This window comes from Rhinolophus sinicus, chromosome 14, assembly GCF_057876585.1.
Source record: "Rhinolophus sinicus isolate RSI-liver-muscle chromosome 14, RSI-T2T, whole genome shotgun sequence".
Taxonomy (NCBI): Eukaryota; Metazoa; Chordata; class Mammalia; order Chiroptera; family Rhinolophidae; genus Rhinolophus; species Rhinolophus sinicus.
In genome coordinates, this window is record NC_142514.1 from 176,624,647 (window position 1) to 176,641,226 (window position 16,580).

General features: G+C 39.1%; 1 protein-coding gene and 3 pseudogenes across 2 annotated transcripts; 2 read left to right on the top strand and 2 right to left on the bottom strand.

Annotated features, from left to right (window-relative positions):
* Window positions 1-1,698: 1,698 nt before the first annotated feature.
* Window positions 1,699-2,599, top strand: LOC148755948 (olfactory receptor 4C3-like; annotated as a pseudogene).
* Window positions 2,600-4,754: 2,155 nt separating this feature from the next.
* Window positions 4,755-6,097, bottom strand: LOC148755949 (olfactory receptor 4C45-like). 2 transcript variants are annotated; one of them, XM_088789994.1, is made up of 2 exons: window positions 6,084-6,097; window positions 4,755-5,670 (listed from the first exon to the last, which is right to left on the bottom strand). In XM_088789994.1, the coding sequence occupies exons 1-2, from the start codon at window positions 6,095-6,097 to the stop codon at window positions 4,755-4,757; spliced, it is 930 nt and encodes a 309-aa protein (XP_088646120.1). The 2 variants fall into 2 exon arrangements, with proteins under 2 accessions (XP_088646120.1, XP_088646121.1); XM_088789995.1 differs by lacking the exon at window positions 6,084-6,097 and having other exon boundaries at window positions 4,755-5,675.
* Window positions 6,098-10,792: 4,695 nt separating this feature from the next.
* On the bottom strand, window positions 10,793-11,777 carry LOC148755950 (olfactory receptor 4C5-like; annotated as a pseudogene).
* Window positions 11,778-13,825: 2,048 nt separating this feature from the next.
* On the top strand, window positions 13,826-14,732 carry LOC141572343 (olfactory receptor 4C3D-like; annotated as a pseudogene).
* Window positions 14,733-16,580: the final 1,848 nt, after the last annotated feature.

Below are 16,580 nucleotides of genomic sequence, written 5' to 3' on the forward strand. Positions count from 1 at the left end.
CACTGTTTTCATTTACCCCTCTCTACAACCTCAGGGTGTAGCAGCACTCTCAACTTTATTTTATAGATAAGAACGTTGAGAAGTTGTCCACGATTACACAGTAAATAAATGACAGAAGAAAGATTCAAACCCAGATCAATTTAAGTGACAATATGGTACAGCAAAGCCCACAGATTCTGTAGCAAGAGTTCCTGGGTACAAGCCCTAGCTCTGTCTCCTATTAGCTGAATATGCTTCTGTAAGTTGCTAAATGTGTGTCTCACTTTCTCCTGCAAAATGAGGATAAAGACAGAAATCTAGCTCAGGGGGATGATGTGAGGCGTGAATGAACTGATACATGTAAAGCACTTAGGATTGTGCGTGGCAAAGACTAAGTGTTACACAAGCGTTTGCTCCATTACTGCTGTCTGTGCTCTCAGCCACAAGGTTCTCCTCTGGAAAGGTCCCCACAAGACTTGTCACTTGCAGAGGCTGTATTTGCCTTCTTGCAACAAAGCTTGGAGAGAGAAAAAGGGGTAGTTTCCTGATCCACACAGGAATCTTCTCTCCAGTGTTTCTTATATCTGGTGTCTCTTTCTTTCTCTGACTTTTAACAAGTCTCCTTTAATTCTGATCATACTGAGCTTCAGATCTTCAAAAAGTTGAGAGAGTTACCTAATTTAAGGAGGTCTTTGTTTTCAGGAAAATGGTCCATTGGTGTGGGTGGGATGAGTGACAGGTTTTGTTTAACCAAATCTAAGATAGACAGAGGCATTTCCTTAATATTATGGAATATCCTGCCAGATGAGATTATAATTTATAGCTGGTTAAAACAGGGCAACTGTTCTCCCTGTCCCATGTATATTTCATTGTGTACTGAATAGGAAGATAAGCTGATAATCATTTAATGGAATCTTCCATTGATTCTCACCAAACTTTTTTTTAACTCTTCCCTATAGACTGCAGAGGGATTAGCAGCCTTTATCAAAAAGCATTTTACCAAGCCCAGGGAAAACAAAACCCAGAGTATGTAAAATGCATAAAGCAAGAAGCTTAATTTCAGTTACTTCCTAGACATGAGGTTGTCAACAGCATGAGCACGGAGTGGGAGTAAAGGAGCAAGGAGAGAAATGGGGTAGTCGGGCAAGTCTCCAGCTGCAACCAAATCAGTTTCTCCCAATTCTACTTCCGCTGTTTTCCCAACAGTTTGTATTACTATTGGAAACACCGACAGAAAGTGTAGCGAACCTCATTGCAAAGTCCAAGAAGAAAGATTTAATTCAAAAGGTATGGACTGTACATGCAGTGATTGCAGGAGATCTGAAATATTCATGGTTTTCTCAAGGGCCATCGTGTCTATGTGGAACCATGCTGAAAATTGTCAGAGATGGACTCCATTGAATTAGAAAACCAGTATCTGCCAAATGTTCCATTTCTTTTGGATAATTAAATTATTACTTTCATGTAATAACTTAGATAGCTAGTGCCCAGGGATGCTAAAATTAGCAGACAGATATATGCTGACATGTAGTGATTAACAGAATAAATTATTACATGAATTTTGGATCAAAAAGGTTAAGAGGGATGAAGGAAAGTGAATGCGGATAAAGGAAACCTTGTGAGATTTTTTTTCCTCTCTCGAATTAATTCTGTTATGATTCTCTTTCTCTCTTGACTTTACAGGCAATCCTTTACCTACATTCTCAGTGTTCTTGGCTTATGGCAATACCGCACAATATCACAGACTTTTTCTTGCTGGGACTCTCACAGAACCCACAAATACAGAGTTCTCTTTGTGGTCTTTTTGATAATCGATGTGGTCACGGTTTGTGGCAACACGCTCATTTAGGTCACCATCACCTCCAGTCCTATGCTGGCCTCCCCCAGGTAATTTTTCCTGGCCAACCTGTCCTTTATTGACACCTGTTACTCGTCCTCTTTGGCCCCTAAACTCATTGCTGACTCCTTGTATGAGGGGAGAACCATCTCTTATGAGGGCTGCATGGCTCAGCTCTTTGGAGCCCATTTTTGGGAGGCGTGGAGATTATCCTGCTGATGGTGATGGCCTATGATCACTATGGCCATCTGCAAGCCCTTTCACTACACGATTGTCATGATCAGGCATTTTTGTGCCAAGCCGGTGGGGGTGACTTGGCTGGGGGGCTTCCTGCATTAATTGGTTCATCTCCTCCTGGTTCTTCAGTTGCCCTTCTGTGGGCCCAGTGTAATCAATCACTTTGTCTGTGACTTGTACCCCTTCCTGGAACTCGCCTATACCAACACATATGTCACAGGTCTGCTGGTAGCTGCCAACAGTGGTGTCATCTGCCTGTTGAACTTCCTCATGTTGGCTGCCTCCTACATTGTCATCCTGTGTTCCCTGAGGTCACACAGTGCAGAGGGGAGATGCAAAGCTCTCTCTACCTGTGGAGCCCACTTCACGGTTGTTGCCCTCTTCTCTGTGCCCTGTGTATGTACTTGCATGCATCCTTTGTCCACTTTATCTGTAGACAAAAACATGGCTGTGTTTAATGGTATTCTGACACCTATGTTGAATCCACTCATTTATACCCTGAGAAACGAAGAGGTAAAAAATGCCATGAAAAAGCTCTGTACCTAGTAAGAAATTGCAGATGGATAATGAATGGTAAAGCAGGAAACAAAAATGACTTTATTTCTGTAACTCAATAAACATGAGCTGTCATCAACATCATCGTCATCAGCATTGTCATCCTTATTTTTTTGTATTATCCTCTTTCATTCCATCTTTCTTGGGGACTACAACTAGATCTTTAAAAGAGAAATTTGATTTTTTAAATATACCATTCTTAGCTTACATTTACAAGATGGTTACTCATATGAAATTATGGCAAAACATCTATTTTAAAAAATGCTTCATATATAGTGAGATCTGACCTGATATAAAGTCCTGAGAACATGAGACGTGTCAGCATCACATAGTATTTAAATACCTGGGTGAGAAGTTTCCTGAAAACAAGTTTCTGAGCTCTTCCCCAGGAATCGCAAGCTCTGCAGAGATAGTTCTTTTGGTCTCTGGCACAGGGATTCCCTATCTCCTCCTCCTCCCAGAGGACTGGAATGGAACAGGATCCGTCATTTGTGAGAGCTTTTGAAACAAGTTCTGTTCAAGCATCTCACAGTTGCTCCAACCAGCTCCCCTCTTTGTAACTGCAGAGATATTCAAGAGTTGGCGATGGGCTAGTTCTTAGTGTCCCATTAGGTTTCCTTGCAGAAATAACTCACTGTTTTGCTGTCCCTACTCATGAATAGATGGCATTATGACATATTTTGAAGTGAAGTGAGGCTGAGGCAGACGTGTGGTCCTCCGTGATCACGGTTCGGGAATGACAGTAGCGGTGTTCTCGGGCTCCTCTGCCAGGAGCTGCAGTTCTCAGCATTCCATGTGCTCTGGTGACATCTCTGAAGGCTGTGACAGTGTGTGAGCAAGTCTTGCTATGTTTCAGCTGACTCATGTTTTCAATTTAAATCATTTAATTCTTATAACTTAAGTATGTAATGCTATTTCCCTTTTACAGATGAAAGAAAAATTCAGGTAGAGAGGTAAAGTAACTTGCTTACATTTACAAGGCTAAGTGAAGCTGGAGACAAGATGAGAAATCAAGCTTATTTGATCCAAAACTCCCAAACTCTGACTTCAAAGCATCTGACTATTTCCAGATCTCTTAGAATTTCATTATATTCACGATACGGATTCTTTTCTATAATCCAGAACTGTGATCATTGTTGTCCAGTTCCATGGCACGTACTTGTTCTGACGTCACCATTTAGCCTATTGCCTGTAGGCTACAAGCCTGTACAGCTCGTTACTGGACAAAACAACATGAGGTTACATCAAGCACAAAAGAAATAGATGTGATCAAGAGATGCGGTCAACACGAGATGTATGAGGTTGCTGCTGGCATAACACGGCATCCTGGTCTACAGCAAACACTTTTTTTATAAGTAGAAAGAGTACACTCTAAAACAATGATAAAAAGTATAGCATAGTAAATACATATACCAATAACGTAGTCATTTATTGTCATTATCAAGTATTACGTACTGAGCACAGTTGTGTGATATATTTTTATCTGATTGGCAGCATAGTAGGTCTGTTTTCACCAGCATCACCACAAACAGTCAGTAATGTCTTGCCCTGCAACGTTTTGTCAGCTATGATGTCACTAGGCAGTAGGAAGTTTTCAGCTCCGTTTTAATCTTATGGGATCATCATTGTTTATTTGGTCCATTGTTGGCTGTTGTTTTTCCTCTTTTAAAATAAAACTTCATTCTAGCTGTATTGCTGTATATAAAATGTTTATTGCTATTAAAAAAAAGAGAATATTGCTGTTCATCTGTTTCATATCCACAATCAGGGCGACATTATGACTTTTGTAGGCCTCTGGTACTTTTGTCCTCATGGTTCTTTCCTCCATAAAATGTTAAAAATTATATTTTATGACTGTATTGGTTTAAAGATGGCTATAATCCAAGTTGTATTTGGATTATGTTTATTTTTCTTCTCATTTTAAAAGTAATGGAAACTTTCCATGGGCTCATGAATCTATTGCGGGCTCTAGGCACTGCACCTCCAATGCCTTAATGGATACATCAGCACAGCCCACAGGATTTAGGCACCTGAAGAAAATCGATCCAGGCAGGATAATTGACCATCCCAAGTTTAATCAACTAAGGGGAATAAATCCGACAAAATATCACTATAATTTTTTGCTTAAATACTCTAATCACAAGAGTTATTCATCATCAGTGTTCATTATTTGCCCCCAGAGCTTCTTCAATGCAGTCTTTACTTCTGCATTTCTGAGGGTGTAGATTAAAGGGTTCAACATAGGAGTTACTATGGTGCAAAACACAGTCACAGCTTTGTCGGTGGGGAAGGTGGTCACAGGTCTTAGGTACAGGAATGAACAAGGTACAAAGAATAAGATGACAACAGTGACATGAGAGGCACACGTAGACAGGGCTTTGTGACGGCCTTTAGAGCTGTGAGTCCTCAGGGAGCGCAGGATGACAACATAGGAAGCAACTAGCATACAAAAAATGAGCAAGCACAGTGACCCACTGTTGGCAGTAATCAGGGGCCCCAATGTGTGAGTGTCTGTGCAGGTTAGCTCCAGGACAGGTATTAAATCACACATAAAATGGTCAATGACATTAGGGCCACAGAATGGTAACTGGGCTATGAATAAAATCTGGATCGCTCCATGAACAAACCCTAAAACTCCAGCCATTCCCACCAGGAAACCACACACACGTTGGCTCATGATGGTCATATAGTGCAAGGGCTTACAGATGGCGACATAGCGGTCATAGGCCATGGCAACTAACAAGATGATTTCAGCTCCAGCAAAGAAATGTTCAGCAAAGACCTGAGTCATGCAGCCATTGAAAGATATGGTGTTCTTTTCAGAGATCAAGTCAAAGATCATTTTGGGTGCAATGGAAGAAGAGTAGAAACCATCTACAATGGACAAATAGGACAGAAAAAAGTACATGGGAGAACCCAGGGCTGGGCTGATGAAGATGGTGACCGAGATGAGCAGATTACCTGCCAGTGTGATCAAGTAGGTGATTAAAAACACAGCGAATAAGACTTTCTGCAGGTCTGGATCCTGAGTCAGGCCCAGGAGGATGAATTCTGTTACGTTGCTCATCTTTCCCGTCGATTCAGCTTGGCTTGTGAGCATGTGATCCATCTGGAAAGAGCATAGTATTTCTGAGTGATGATATTTTAAATTCAATACTGCAATATGCCATCACCTCTTTAGTCCTGGTTCTGGGATTGGTGAACTGCTCCTTCCACTCAACTCTGTCGTTTTGTAGATAGTTACAAAGAAGAATAGAAGGAGTTTAAATTTCTCTTTAGTTACATTTCTCTTATAAATTTCTCTTTAGTTATACAATTAAAAGTGGGACTTCCTTACAAACACCACAATAAAAGCAAGGTGTTAATTATAAATGTTGACTACCATTGACTTTCAAACTTTCTTTCTAGCTCTTAAAGTTTGACAGATAGCTTTTTGGGACACATTGAATTAGTAACAATTGTTTTGAAGTTATACTTGTCTACTGGCATGAACATTTATAGGTATATGAATACAATATTCTTTCAAAAGTCAACTGTGCGTCAGACATGAAAGTACCTAGGCTTACTACACCAGATGTGTTCTGTGAGTTATTCTTCCTTTCTGCCAAATGAATGTACGAGCACACACAGATAGAGACAGAGCTGCAGTTTGTCCCTTCAGGATGCCAAGGAACTGTCTTTATAACGGCTCATGGAAAAGCATTCACTCAACAGCCTTGGTTGTTGTGTCTGGCTCAGCATGATTCTTTCGTGCTCACTCTTTCCACGTCTTTGAACGTGGACGTGTAAGATGCACATTTCCCTGAAAAGGTCTCAGTATTTCTTAAGTGAACTTTCTGTGCAGTTGGTCTTTCTTCACATATAGACTAATGCTCTGGATTAGATATGTCATCCTACTTACATTTACAAATGGAATTAAATGAGTCATGACTTTTCCTTGAGTTTCCTGTTGAGAAAACACAAATGTTGGGATGACCTAATATAATACAATTTGCCCTTTTGTTATAAGTTTAATCAAGGAAGATGCACTTAAAGTTTTATTGCTAACTGGTGGAAATATTGAATATATGAAGAAATACATTCTTTTTGTTTTTGAACGATTTGTACATGGGTTTCCAAGAGAGTACATGTTGTTTACAAAAAATCATAAGATATTTTATTCCTCCTCCTGCTCTTTCTTCTTTCTCCAGTTACTGCCCAAATCATAGCCACATATTTTTCCTCAGATATTTCTGAACACAGAAGTCAGCATCATGACCTCTCAGCTTCAACAAAGGTGAGGAAAGATAGCTTTCCTTTTCAGAAAAGCTCCGTCTCTGAGTTGTTTCTTCTCTATCTATGGCTCCTATAGTCGGAGACTGAGTGGTTAATCATTCTTAATAGATGCAACCCACACATTCTACGTTCATTGTGGCACCAAGAAGTCATGAGAAGGGGAAAGAATTGCATTAAATAGAAAGTGCAATATCATCTACTTAACGAGACATAAATGTGAACCACAGTGTTGTAATTGTGACTTCAGTAGTTCTCGACAGTGTCTGGTCTGCCAATATCACAGATAGTGTTTTCTATTGACCTCTTCATGTCATTGTGTCTAAGTTCATTTTCAGACAGTAAGATTAACCTTCAATTTACAGACTCTAACTACACAAACTATTCCAGTTAAAATAAGTTGGCTAAATTGAGTTAATCTGCTTAAAATTTGGGGCAATATGTTTAGTTATCACTGACCTGGATCTAGTTGACTGTAGATTTCTCAGTGTTTAGATCGAGCCCAGCCATTGCTTTCCTCCTTTTGTGGCACAGGCTCCACACCCACAAATACACATTCCTGAACTGACAAGTGGAACGCTGGATATTCTTATCTCTCTAGACAACTGTCCCAATCTTGGACATTTTAGTTTATTTTGGTTCCCATTATCAGTCTGGATTTACTCAGAAAATGAGCTGTTTGCATTAGGAAATGTTAGTAGCTCTAAGATTTAATTTCTACTGACTTTCTTGGCTTCCAATGCAAGTATAAATACATCTCAAAAATTATGTATTTTCAGATATCTTAGAACTGTATTCAATAGAAATTAAAAACAATGGGAACCATAAAACTTCTTTAAATCAGGAAAAGTTAGTATATGGAACTACAAATCATATACATGAATCAAATCAACTAGATTGGACATTGTTTTCTCAATCAATTCTGCTAAATTTTTGTTTCCCAAACAGGTCCATGAGAAATGTAGAGAGAATTCTTTTTCTTCCCGATTTAAGCCCGCCTTCTAACCCACTAAGCTTGGGAGCAGTGTCTCCCACACAAATCTTCAGCTTGTCGGTACATGGCTATGCTTCCGTCACTTACTTAAAGGTCCTTCTTTGTAATTTTCTCTTCATTGACTCTAGAGAGACGTTTAAATAGGCTTTCATGAAGTATAGGATTTGGTAATGCATTGAACTCTCAAGTCCTCAGAGGATTAGTAATTGGGTCTGTTGAAATATTTGATTCGCTGCAGCATCAGCCAAAGTCTTTCATTTACTCCCACTTGGCACCCACAAACCTCATTAGAGGCCAGCTTTAGAAATGTCATTGACCTATGGATGGACATGTGTCTCTGGCTATAGTTTAGGATTGGACTTGGGTAACGGAAGTTGGAAAGCTTCGTTATGGAGCTTTGTTGCTCATTCTGACATTGATGAGCCTGGCATAGCATAGGATATAGTTAGTTTTAGGTATAGCTCAGAGTTCAGAGACTGGATGTCTCTCTGAAAATGTGACTGTCCTAAGTGATATGTCTGCCCTGAGAATGGAAATGCTCGTCTTCAAGGTTATATGCCAGAATACCCTGGGAGATTGTTCCATTTTTATTAGTGACTTACTGAGGAGACTTAGATGTCAGGATTCCTATCTACCGAAGATAGACGTAGCAACTTCCTTTGGAGCGAGTACCTAGACGACAGATTCTCAAGATGTATTCAGGTGAATGCAGCTTTCTCTCTGCTCCACAGAGAGAGGATCTTGGGGGAAGTGCAGCAAAGTCCTGTGCTACACACCGTAGCCATTGAGAAAATCATACTCAGCCAAGCACTCATGCATAAAGACGTCCAGATGTAGAGAAAAGAAACACTATAGAAAGGAAGCTCCTTTACAGACTATATCACCTCAGTTTCTGAGACGATGAAGAGCTGGCTGGAACCCTGCAAAGCATCACCTTTCTTTGGTACCATTAGCCTTTACCTTTAAACCAAATTGACACACTCCTGAAGTCCAGAACCAGAAAAGGAAGCAATGCTCTCAGCTCTGTCCTCAACAGTTGATTTTGCTCCTCTGTTTGCTGCCAACCTCACTCACAGTCTGTCTCTCTTCCTCAGTATTTTTATTTATTTATTTATCATTGTAGAAAGTTATCCTTTGTCTCTTGTGACAGTTTTTGTCTTAAAGTCTATTTTTTGTGACATAGGTATAGCCACCTCTGCTCTATTTTGGTTAGCATTTGCCTGCAGTATCTTTTTCCATCACTTCGCTTTGAGCCTATGTATGTCCTTAAATCTTAAGTGAGTCTCTTGTACAGTTGAATCTTTCTTTTTAAATCCATTTAGCCACTCTATGCCTGTTATTGGGGAGCATAACCCATTTACATTTAAAATAATTATTGATAAGTAAAGACTTCCTATTGCCATTTTAATTGTTTTCTGTCTGTCGTACAGGTTGTTTGTCCCTCTTTTCCTTTCTTCCTTCCTTCCTTTGTATCTTGTTGACTTTTTCATATTGATATACTTTGATTTTCTCCATTTCTTTTGCAGAACTTCAGTTGTAGCCCATATATTGACCTCCTTCTTTTATCGGGGTTTTCTTTCCCTCTTAGAATGGCACTATGTGTTTCCCCAAAAATAAGACCTAGTCGGACAATCAGCTTTAATGCATCTTTTGGAACAAAAATTAATATAAGACCTGGTCTTGTTTTACTGTAATATAAAATCAGGTATAATATAATATAATAAAACATTATAGAAAATAAAATAAATAATAAATATATAATATAATATAATATAATATAATATAATATAATATAATACCGGGTCTTATATTAATTTTTCCTCCAAAAGATGCATTAGAGCTGATTGTCTGGCTAGGTCTTATTTTCGGGGAAACATGGTATGTCTATATCCTAAATTACCTCTCATCTCATTGGTCTGCAATTGGTTTGAAATTTTCTATTGAAATTTGAATATGCAGACAATCTGTCTTGATTACTCAGCTGTCATCAACTCTCTTTTGTACCAGATACTTTTGTTCCTTTTAGCTAAGTCACAAGTCCATCCAATAAAAGCTAGTTTGGAGGCAAAATGGTATATAAGATGTCTTTGATTTAAAAAAATACTCCACAAATTGTTTTCTGATTGGGAAATCATGTGCAAGATTTCTCTCTGGCTGTACCTGGAAGAATTCTATGTCCCTCTATGGCTTTAGACAGAGAAAATAATTTATTCTGGGAAGAGCCCTTATTACAATGTAAATGGTGCCCCCTGGAATTGTGTAACACAGAAGCATTAATTTTGGAATGAATCCTGCCTTAATGACTGTCTCATTCCTTAAAACCCATTCACTATTGGTGATCTTTATCTCTTACAGTAATAAGTCTACTTTGACTACAGTTGTTGGGATTAAAACTATACGTTTTCAACAAAATACTTAGCTGCTGCCTTTTTGCTTAAATATTTTAATTACTTGGCCTCTTGGTTTTATATGTATAACCTATACTTGAAGGTTTACAGAGAATTATTGTACTGAACACACAAATTCAGAGATTTTCCATACATTGTGCCATTTCCATGTTGATTAGCAATGCCCATTTTTTTATTCATTTATTCATTCATTCATTCTTTCTTTCTTGCTTTCTTTCTTTCTTTCTTTCTTTCTTTATTTATTTATTTATTGGTGTGACAATGGTTAAATTACATAGGTTTCTTTGATCAATAATTTGTAAATGAAAAGAAGTTTCTAATTGGAAGAAACTTTAGTCATCATTTAATCAAATACTGATATTTTATGAAAGAGAAACCATTAAAGAAAAATTCCAGAAGGTAAGAGGAGCAAAATGTACTTAAACTCACATATTTTGCCATGAACACCATTATCCTTACTATCAGTCACACTTGTTCTTAAAATATGTATAGATTTTGTTTTTGTCTTCTCTATTCACATGCATTGTTACCCAGGATTACTCTTTGGCTCCAGAGCTTCCTCATGGCATTTTTCACCTCTGAGTTCTTGAGAGTATAGATTAAAGGGTTTAACATGGGTGTTACCATAGTATAAAATACAGCCACTGCTTTATCAATGGGGAAGGTGATCATGGGCCGAAGGTACACAAATATACAGGGAATGAAGAATAGGACAACTACAGTAACATGAGACGCACAAGTGGAGAGAGCCTTCCTCTGACCCTCAGTGTTGTGAGTTCTTAGGGAGCAAAGGATGAGGACATAGGAGGTGACAAGAATAGAAAAAATGAGCATACACATCAGTCCACTGTTGGCGGCAACAAAAAATCCAAAGATGTGAGTGTCAGAGCAGGAGAGTTTTAGCAGAGGGAAAAGGTCACAGATGAAATGGTCAATGACATTGGGGCCACAGAAGGGCAACCAGACTATGAAAAGAGTTTGAATCAGAGCATGAAGAAATCCCCCAGCCCAGGCCATGGCCACTAGGAGGCCACACACTTGCCTGTTCATTGTGATCGTGTAATGCAGGGGCTGGCAGATGGCCACGTAGCGGTCATAGGCCATCACCGTGAGCAGGATGATCTCGACTCCCCCAAAGAAATGTTCGGCAAAGAGCTGAGTCATGCAGCCACTGAAGGAGATAGTTTTCTTTTCAGTGAGTAAGTCAAATATCATTTTGGGGCCATGGTAGAAGAGCAGCAGCCATCTATGAAGGACAAGAAAGAAAGAAAGAAATACATGGGGGTGCCCAGGGCTCGGCTGGTGGTGATTGTCACTATGATGAGTAGGTTGCCTGCCACAGTGAGAAAGTAGATGACTGTGAACACAGCAAATAAGACTTTCTGTACATCTGGGTTCTGTGTCAGGCCAAGCAGGATGAATTCTGTCACGTTGTTCATTCGCTCCATGAATCCACTTTGGCGTTTAGGTAATTGACTTATCTGTGAATAGGACATGGATTGAAATTGTGGCAGATAAATTTTGATCAAGTACATTTCTATCAGGTAATGTCTATCAGGATTGTTTTCTGTAAGACTGTGGAAACCTCAAGCAGAGAAACCCAAGACTTAAAGTTGGGCCGTATAATTAGTCACATAATGAACACATAGCCCTTTTTTCTCTATCTCTATCTCTGTCCCTGTCCCTGTCCCTATGTCTCTCTCACACACACACTGAATCATATCTATAAACATGGTTTTATGACTGTTGACATTCCAGACATCTTTCCTGTAATTGTACATGAATGGATGTTCTCCCAACAATTGCTATTTGCCCCACAGAAAAACAGGACTAAAGAAAGGACCTATAAGAGGAGTAGAGGCTTGAATTCATGAGGGTCTATTCTCACATATCTCTTCTCTAGTCATTTGATCTGATGAAACTAAGCTTCAGAGTTCATTATTCTTGTTGTTTTTAATTTGTTTCAGGGTGAATATAAAACATCAGGTGAATTCAACTTAAAATTAGGAATGATGTAGTCACATTGCAGAAAAAACTGAACTGAGTGAATGTTGGAGGTTCCAATAAAATATACCTGACAGTTAGATTGTAAGCTTATACTACATTGAAACAGAATTGTCTGAGGATATCATCATTCAAGAAGGAAGAAGAATATCCTGAGGAGGATAAAACAGACAGCATGATGCAAAACAAAATTCCCCAGATTTGAAACTGTAGAATTCATTATTTGGAGAACTGCTGTCATGTTTAGATTTCAGGGTCATTTTGCAAATCAAAACTCAATCTAAGGAAGATCATGAAAAACACTCTGGATCTACAAAACAGATTCTTTTAAGATGAGGAGGAAACAAAAGCATCGTAATTTGTTGGACAGAGTATGTTCTCTAGACTGTTTCTGTTCTGCACATTAAATTTCTGTTTTTAAAGCTTTGAAAACAGGGCTTCCTTTGCTTGATTGATCCTCACGTATGGAACACCTATCCAATAGTCTTGTGTGTTTTTTTAATCCCAGCCTACTGAAGCTATAAATTTATGTCATGTGACTGTGTTAAAATTGTATGTGGAACAGAATTTTGAAGAATAAAAAATATTAATTAACAAACACTGTAATTATCATGAAAGTAAAATAACTCAGTAACATACTCTTTCCTAGAGGCAATTAATATTTTTATATTTACCCTATAAAATGTGTCAGAAACTATTAACTGGAATGCAGTTTCCTCTCAAAAGTTTATTTATGTTTCTCATAAAGTAGAGAGTAATGATAAACAGCATGAGAATGATGGAATTCCTAGGCTTGTGGGCTGGGAAAGCATGCGTAGTCTTACACATGGAGATGAAGGAAGTGTAGCAATTCACCAACCATTTATTCACCACCCAATAGGTGCCAGACACTGCAGACATGATGCCAGGTACTGCACAGTTACAGTGAGAAACACACATGATCATATATGTGTTATGGTAGGTACCAGGGAGGGTGTGTCTCCAACCACTTATCCATTTCTCTAAACTGCCTGCTTATGATACATATATATCGACCACATCTTTCTTTCTGCAGTTAGAGCTATGAGTCCAAATGTAAATTTTTCTGGAAGAGGAAATAACTCTTACTATATGCAGCACTTTACAGCTTATGAAATACATCTGAGAGTTACAATTTGTAAGCTGACAGACACAGAGGAGGGCTTGTCAGCATGGGGTGCCGAAATAACTTAGCAACTTCACTGAGAATTAGAACCAGAAGGAGAATCCAGATCTCAATCCAGATCTCAGTAAATTATACATGAAACGTTGCCCTATAGATGTTTTATAGGTAACAGGTACTAGGTGTCTGAAGAGTTGGAAAGTGTTATGGAGGAAGTGAGAAAGAATTGAAACAATTTCTGGGGTCAGGGGTGCCAAGGTCATGCTCCCCAGTTACAGTGACCATCCTGTGTCTGAACTATGAAGTTCAGACTACAATCCTTTCATGATTCACAGGTATCATTCTTTATCTCTTTGTAGGTAGCTTAGGCCCAGGAAGGTGTTATTAATACATCCTGAATGGATCGCCTCACGCCTCCCAACAATGTGACTGAATTTATTCTCTTGGGACTCACACAGAATCCGCACTTGCAGAAAGTTCTCTTCATTGTCTTTTTGTTCATTTTCCTATTTACTGTGCTGGCCAATCTGCTCATTGTCATTACCATCTCCCTCAGCCCCACACTTTTGGCTCCCATGTACTTCTTTCTCACATACTTGTCTTTCATAGATGCCTCTTACACTTCTGTCACCACCCCCAAAATGATCATCGACCTGCTGTACCAAAGGAGACCCATCTCCTGGGGTAGCTGCCTAACTCAGCTCTTTGTGGAGCACTTCCTGGGAGGGTCAGAGATCCTCCTCCTCATTGTCATGGCCTACGATCGCTATGTGGCCATCTGCAAGCCCCTGCACTACATGACCATCATGCGACAGGGGCTCTGCCGCCTCCTGCATGCCACTGTACAGATTCTTTTCATAGTCCACTTGCCCTTCTGTGGTCCCAATGTCATTGATCACTTCATGTGTGATCTCTTTCCACTGCTGAAACTTGCCTGCAGCGACACCTATAGGCTCGGAATGGTAGTGGCGGCCAACAGTGGGGCCATGTGTTTGCTCATTTTTTCCATGCTGCTCGTCTCCTACGTAGTCATCCTGAGCTCCCTGAAGTCCCAGGGCACTGAAGGACGGCGCAAAGCCCTCTCTACATGTGGCTCCCACTTTACCGTAGTTGTACTCTTTTTTTGTGCCTTGCATATTCACCTACATGCGTCCTGTGGTCACCTACCCTGTGGACAAGTTGGTGACTGTGTTCTTTGCAATCCTCACTCCCATGTTTAATCCTATCATTTACACAGTGAGGAACACAGAGGTGAAAAATGCCATGAGGAGTTTGTTGAAGAGGAGAGTAACCGGCTGTTCATAATGCCAAGAACGTAATGATATACATACATGCATATAGATATACATATATTCGGGATATACGAAGGAAAAAACAGCCATAAATCCATAGTTTGATGGTTCTAGGGTATGTTTTTCTCTAGTGTCTCCCTGATCCTTTATTAAACTCCTCATACATACGTTACTTGGCTGAAATTGCTTATAGGACTTTGGTCTCAGAACTTCTTTTATTTTTCCTTATCTTGTGGTAGAGCAAAAAAGAGAATAAAATTCTTAGATATATGGGGTAGCGACAGCTGGGGAGTGGGAAAATCACTGATGAGTTTTTTTTGGGGGGCATTATGAATCTACCTAAAGCAAAAAGAGAGACCCCCACCCCACAAAAGGAAAAAATAATAATTCATAACCTATCTCAATATTTTTGGCACAAAAATAATAAGCCAGAAAATTTGAAATTACTTTTAACTTGTTCTTATTTTCTTAATTGTCCTATGGCTCACAGTTTTTCTTGAATATAAAGGAAGTTTTTCTGTTTTGTTTTTAATACAAATACTTGAGGAACCATTTGAAGTGACAAGGGTAAACATGTTTTACTTGATCTGAACAAAAAGGCCTATGGTTAGGTTCCAAAGCTGTTGCTCTGTATGTATGATTTATCTGTAGGTGATGTATCTATGTACTAAATTGGTAGTTCCAATACTACTATCCTTAGTTTACATAGAAGCAAATTGAAGACAAGGGATTTTTTTCTAATTTACTTGCTTCAGTTCACACATCTAAGACTTTCAGCTGAAAAATTTGAATCCAGGTCTTCCAAATTTCAGTCCTACTTTCTTTCAGATAAAACACAGTTGTCTGTGACATATTTATGTCCCTAGATAAGAAATTTCTCAGCAGTCTTAAAGATTTTAAATATGTTCACTTAGTTTCCTCTCAGTGTATTCGATGTCATAAATAGCGTTAGGTTTCTGCGTCTGAATTGTTCAGGAATATTTAAATGGCTGAATTGCAGACATGCTTTAGTGCTAGTGGATGTGGCTTTGTCTCTTAAAATGAACTAAATCGCTAGGACAATAGACAAGAGAAGGTTCAGGCATCAGGAAGGACACAGGTGGAAACAGAGAAAGTTTTTTTTTCTTTTTGAATTTCCAGAAATAGTAAGAGAAATAGCTGAGACATTTAGGGACATCAGTAGAGCAACATGGAGGGGAGAGAAATGGACCTGAAATCTGAAGAGAACATACTTCCCAGGTTGTCGGGGAAAAGAACATGCTTAGCTAGAGAGACAAGAAATAAAATCCTTTATTACTGAAGTAAATAATAATCCTGGATCAAAATACAGTTGACTTAAAGAACAAGGAGGGTAGTTAAGAATGGTTTTTTCAGCTATTCTTTTAGTTTGTAATCACTATATTTACTTAGAAAAATATATGCAAATGCGACTGATATGCACATGTAGGTACCTAGAAATGCATCTAAACTTTACTGCTTGAAATGTAATTATAGAACACACTAATGACAACCTTACCGCTAATTCGTCATGTGGTTCTAAATACTATATGGACTTCAAAATTGAAACGGGAATTTCTGTTATTTTCAGAATGACTCATGCTAGAATTAAGTTTGATGCCAAAATGGATGGGATGGAAATAGTGGGCACTGGGGACGGTGGGGAGGCAAAACTCCCAAGGCCACAGCCCCAAGAGGTGGCCCAGAGTCTACAGTTCCTGGCTGGGAGGGGCCCTGTGCAATTTCTGTGGCAGCTCCAGTATATTACAGTGTACAACTGTCAAGAAAGGACAGGCCTTGGAATCTTCTAGGAGAAACCTGAGCAGAATAAGCTGCTTGCCGTAGGACTATATGGATTTAGGAT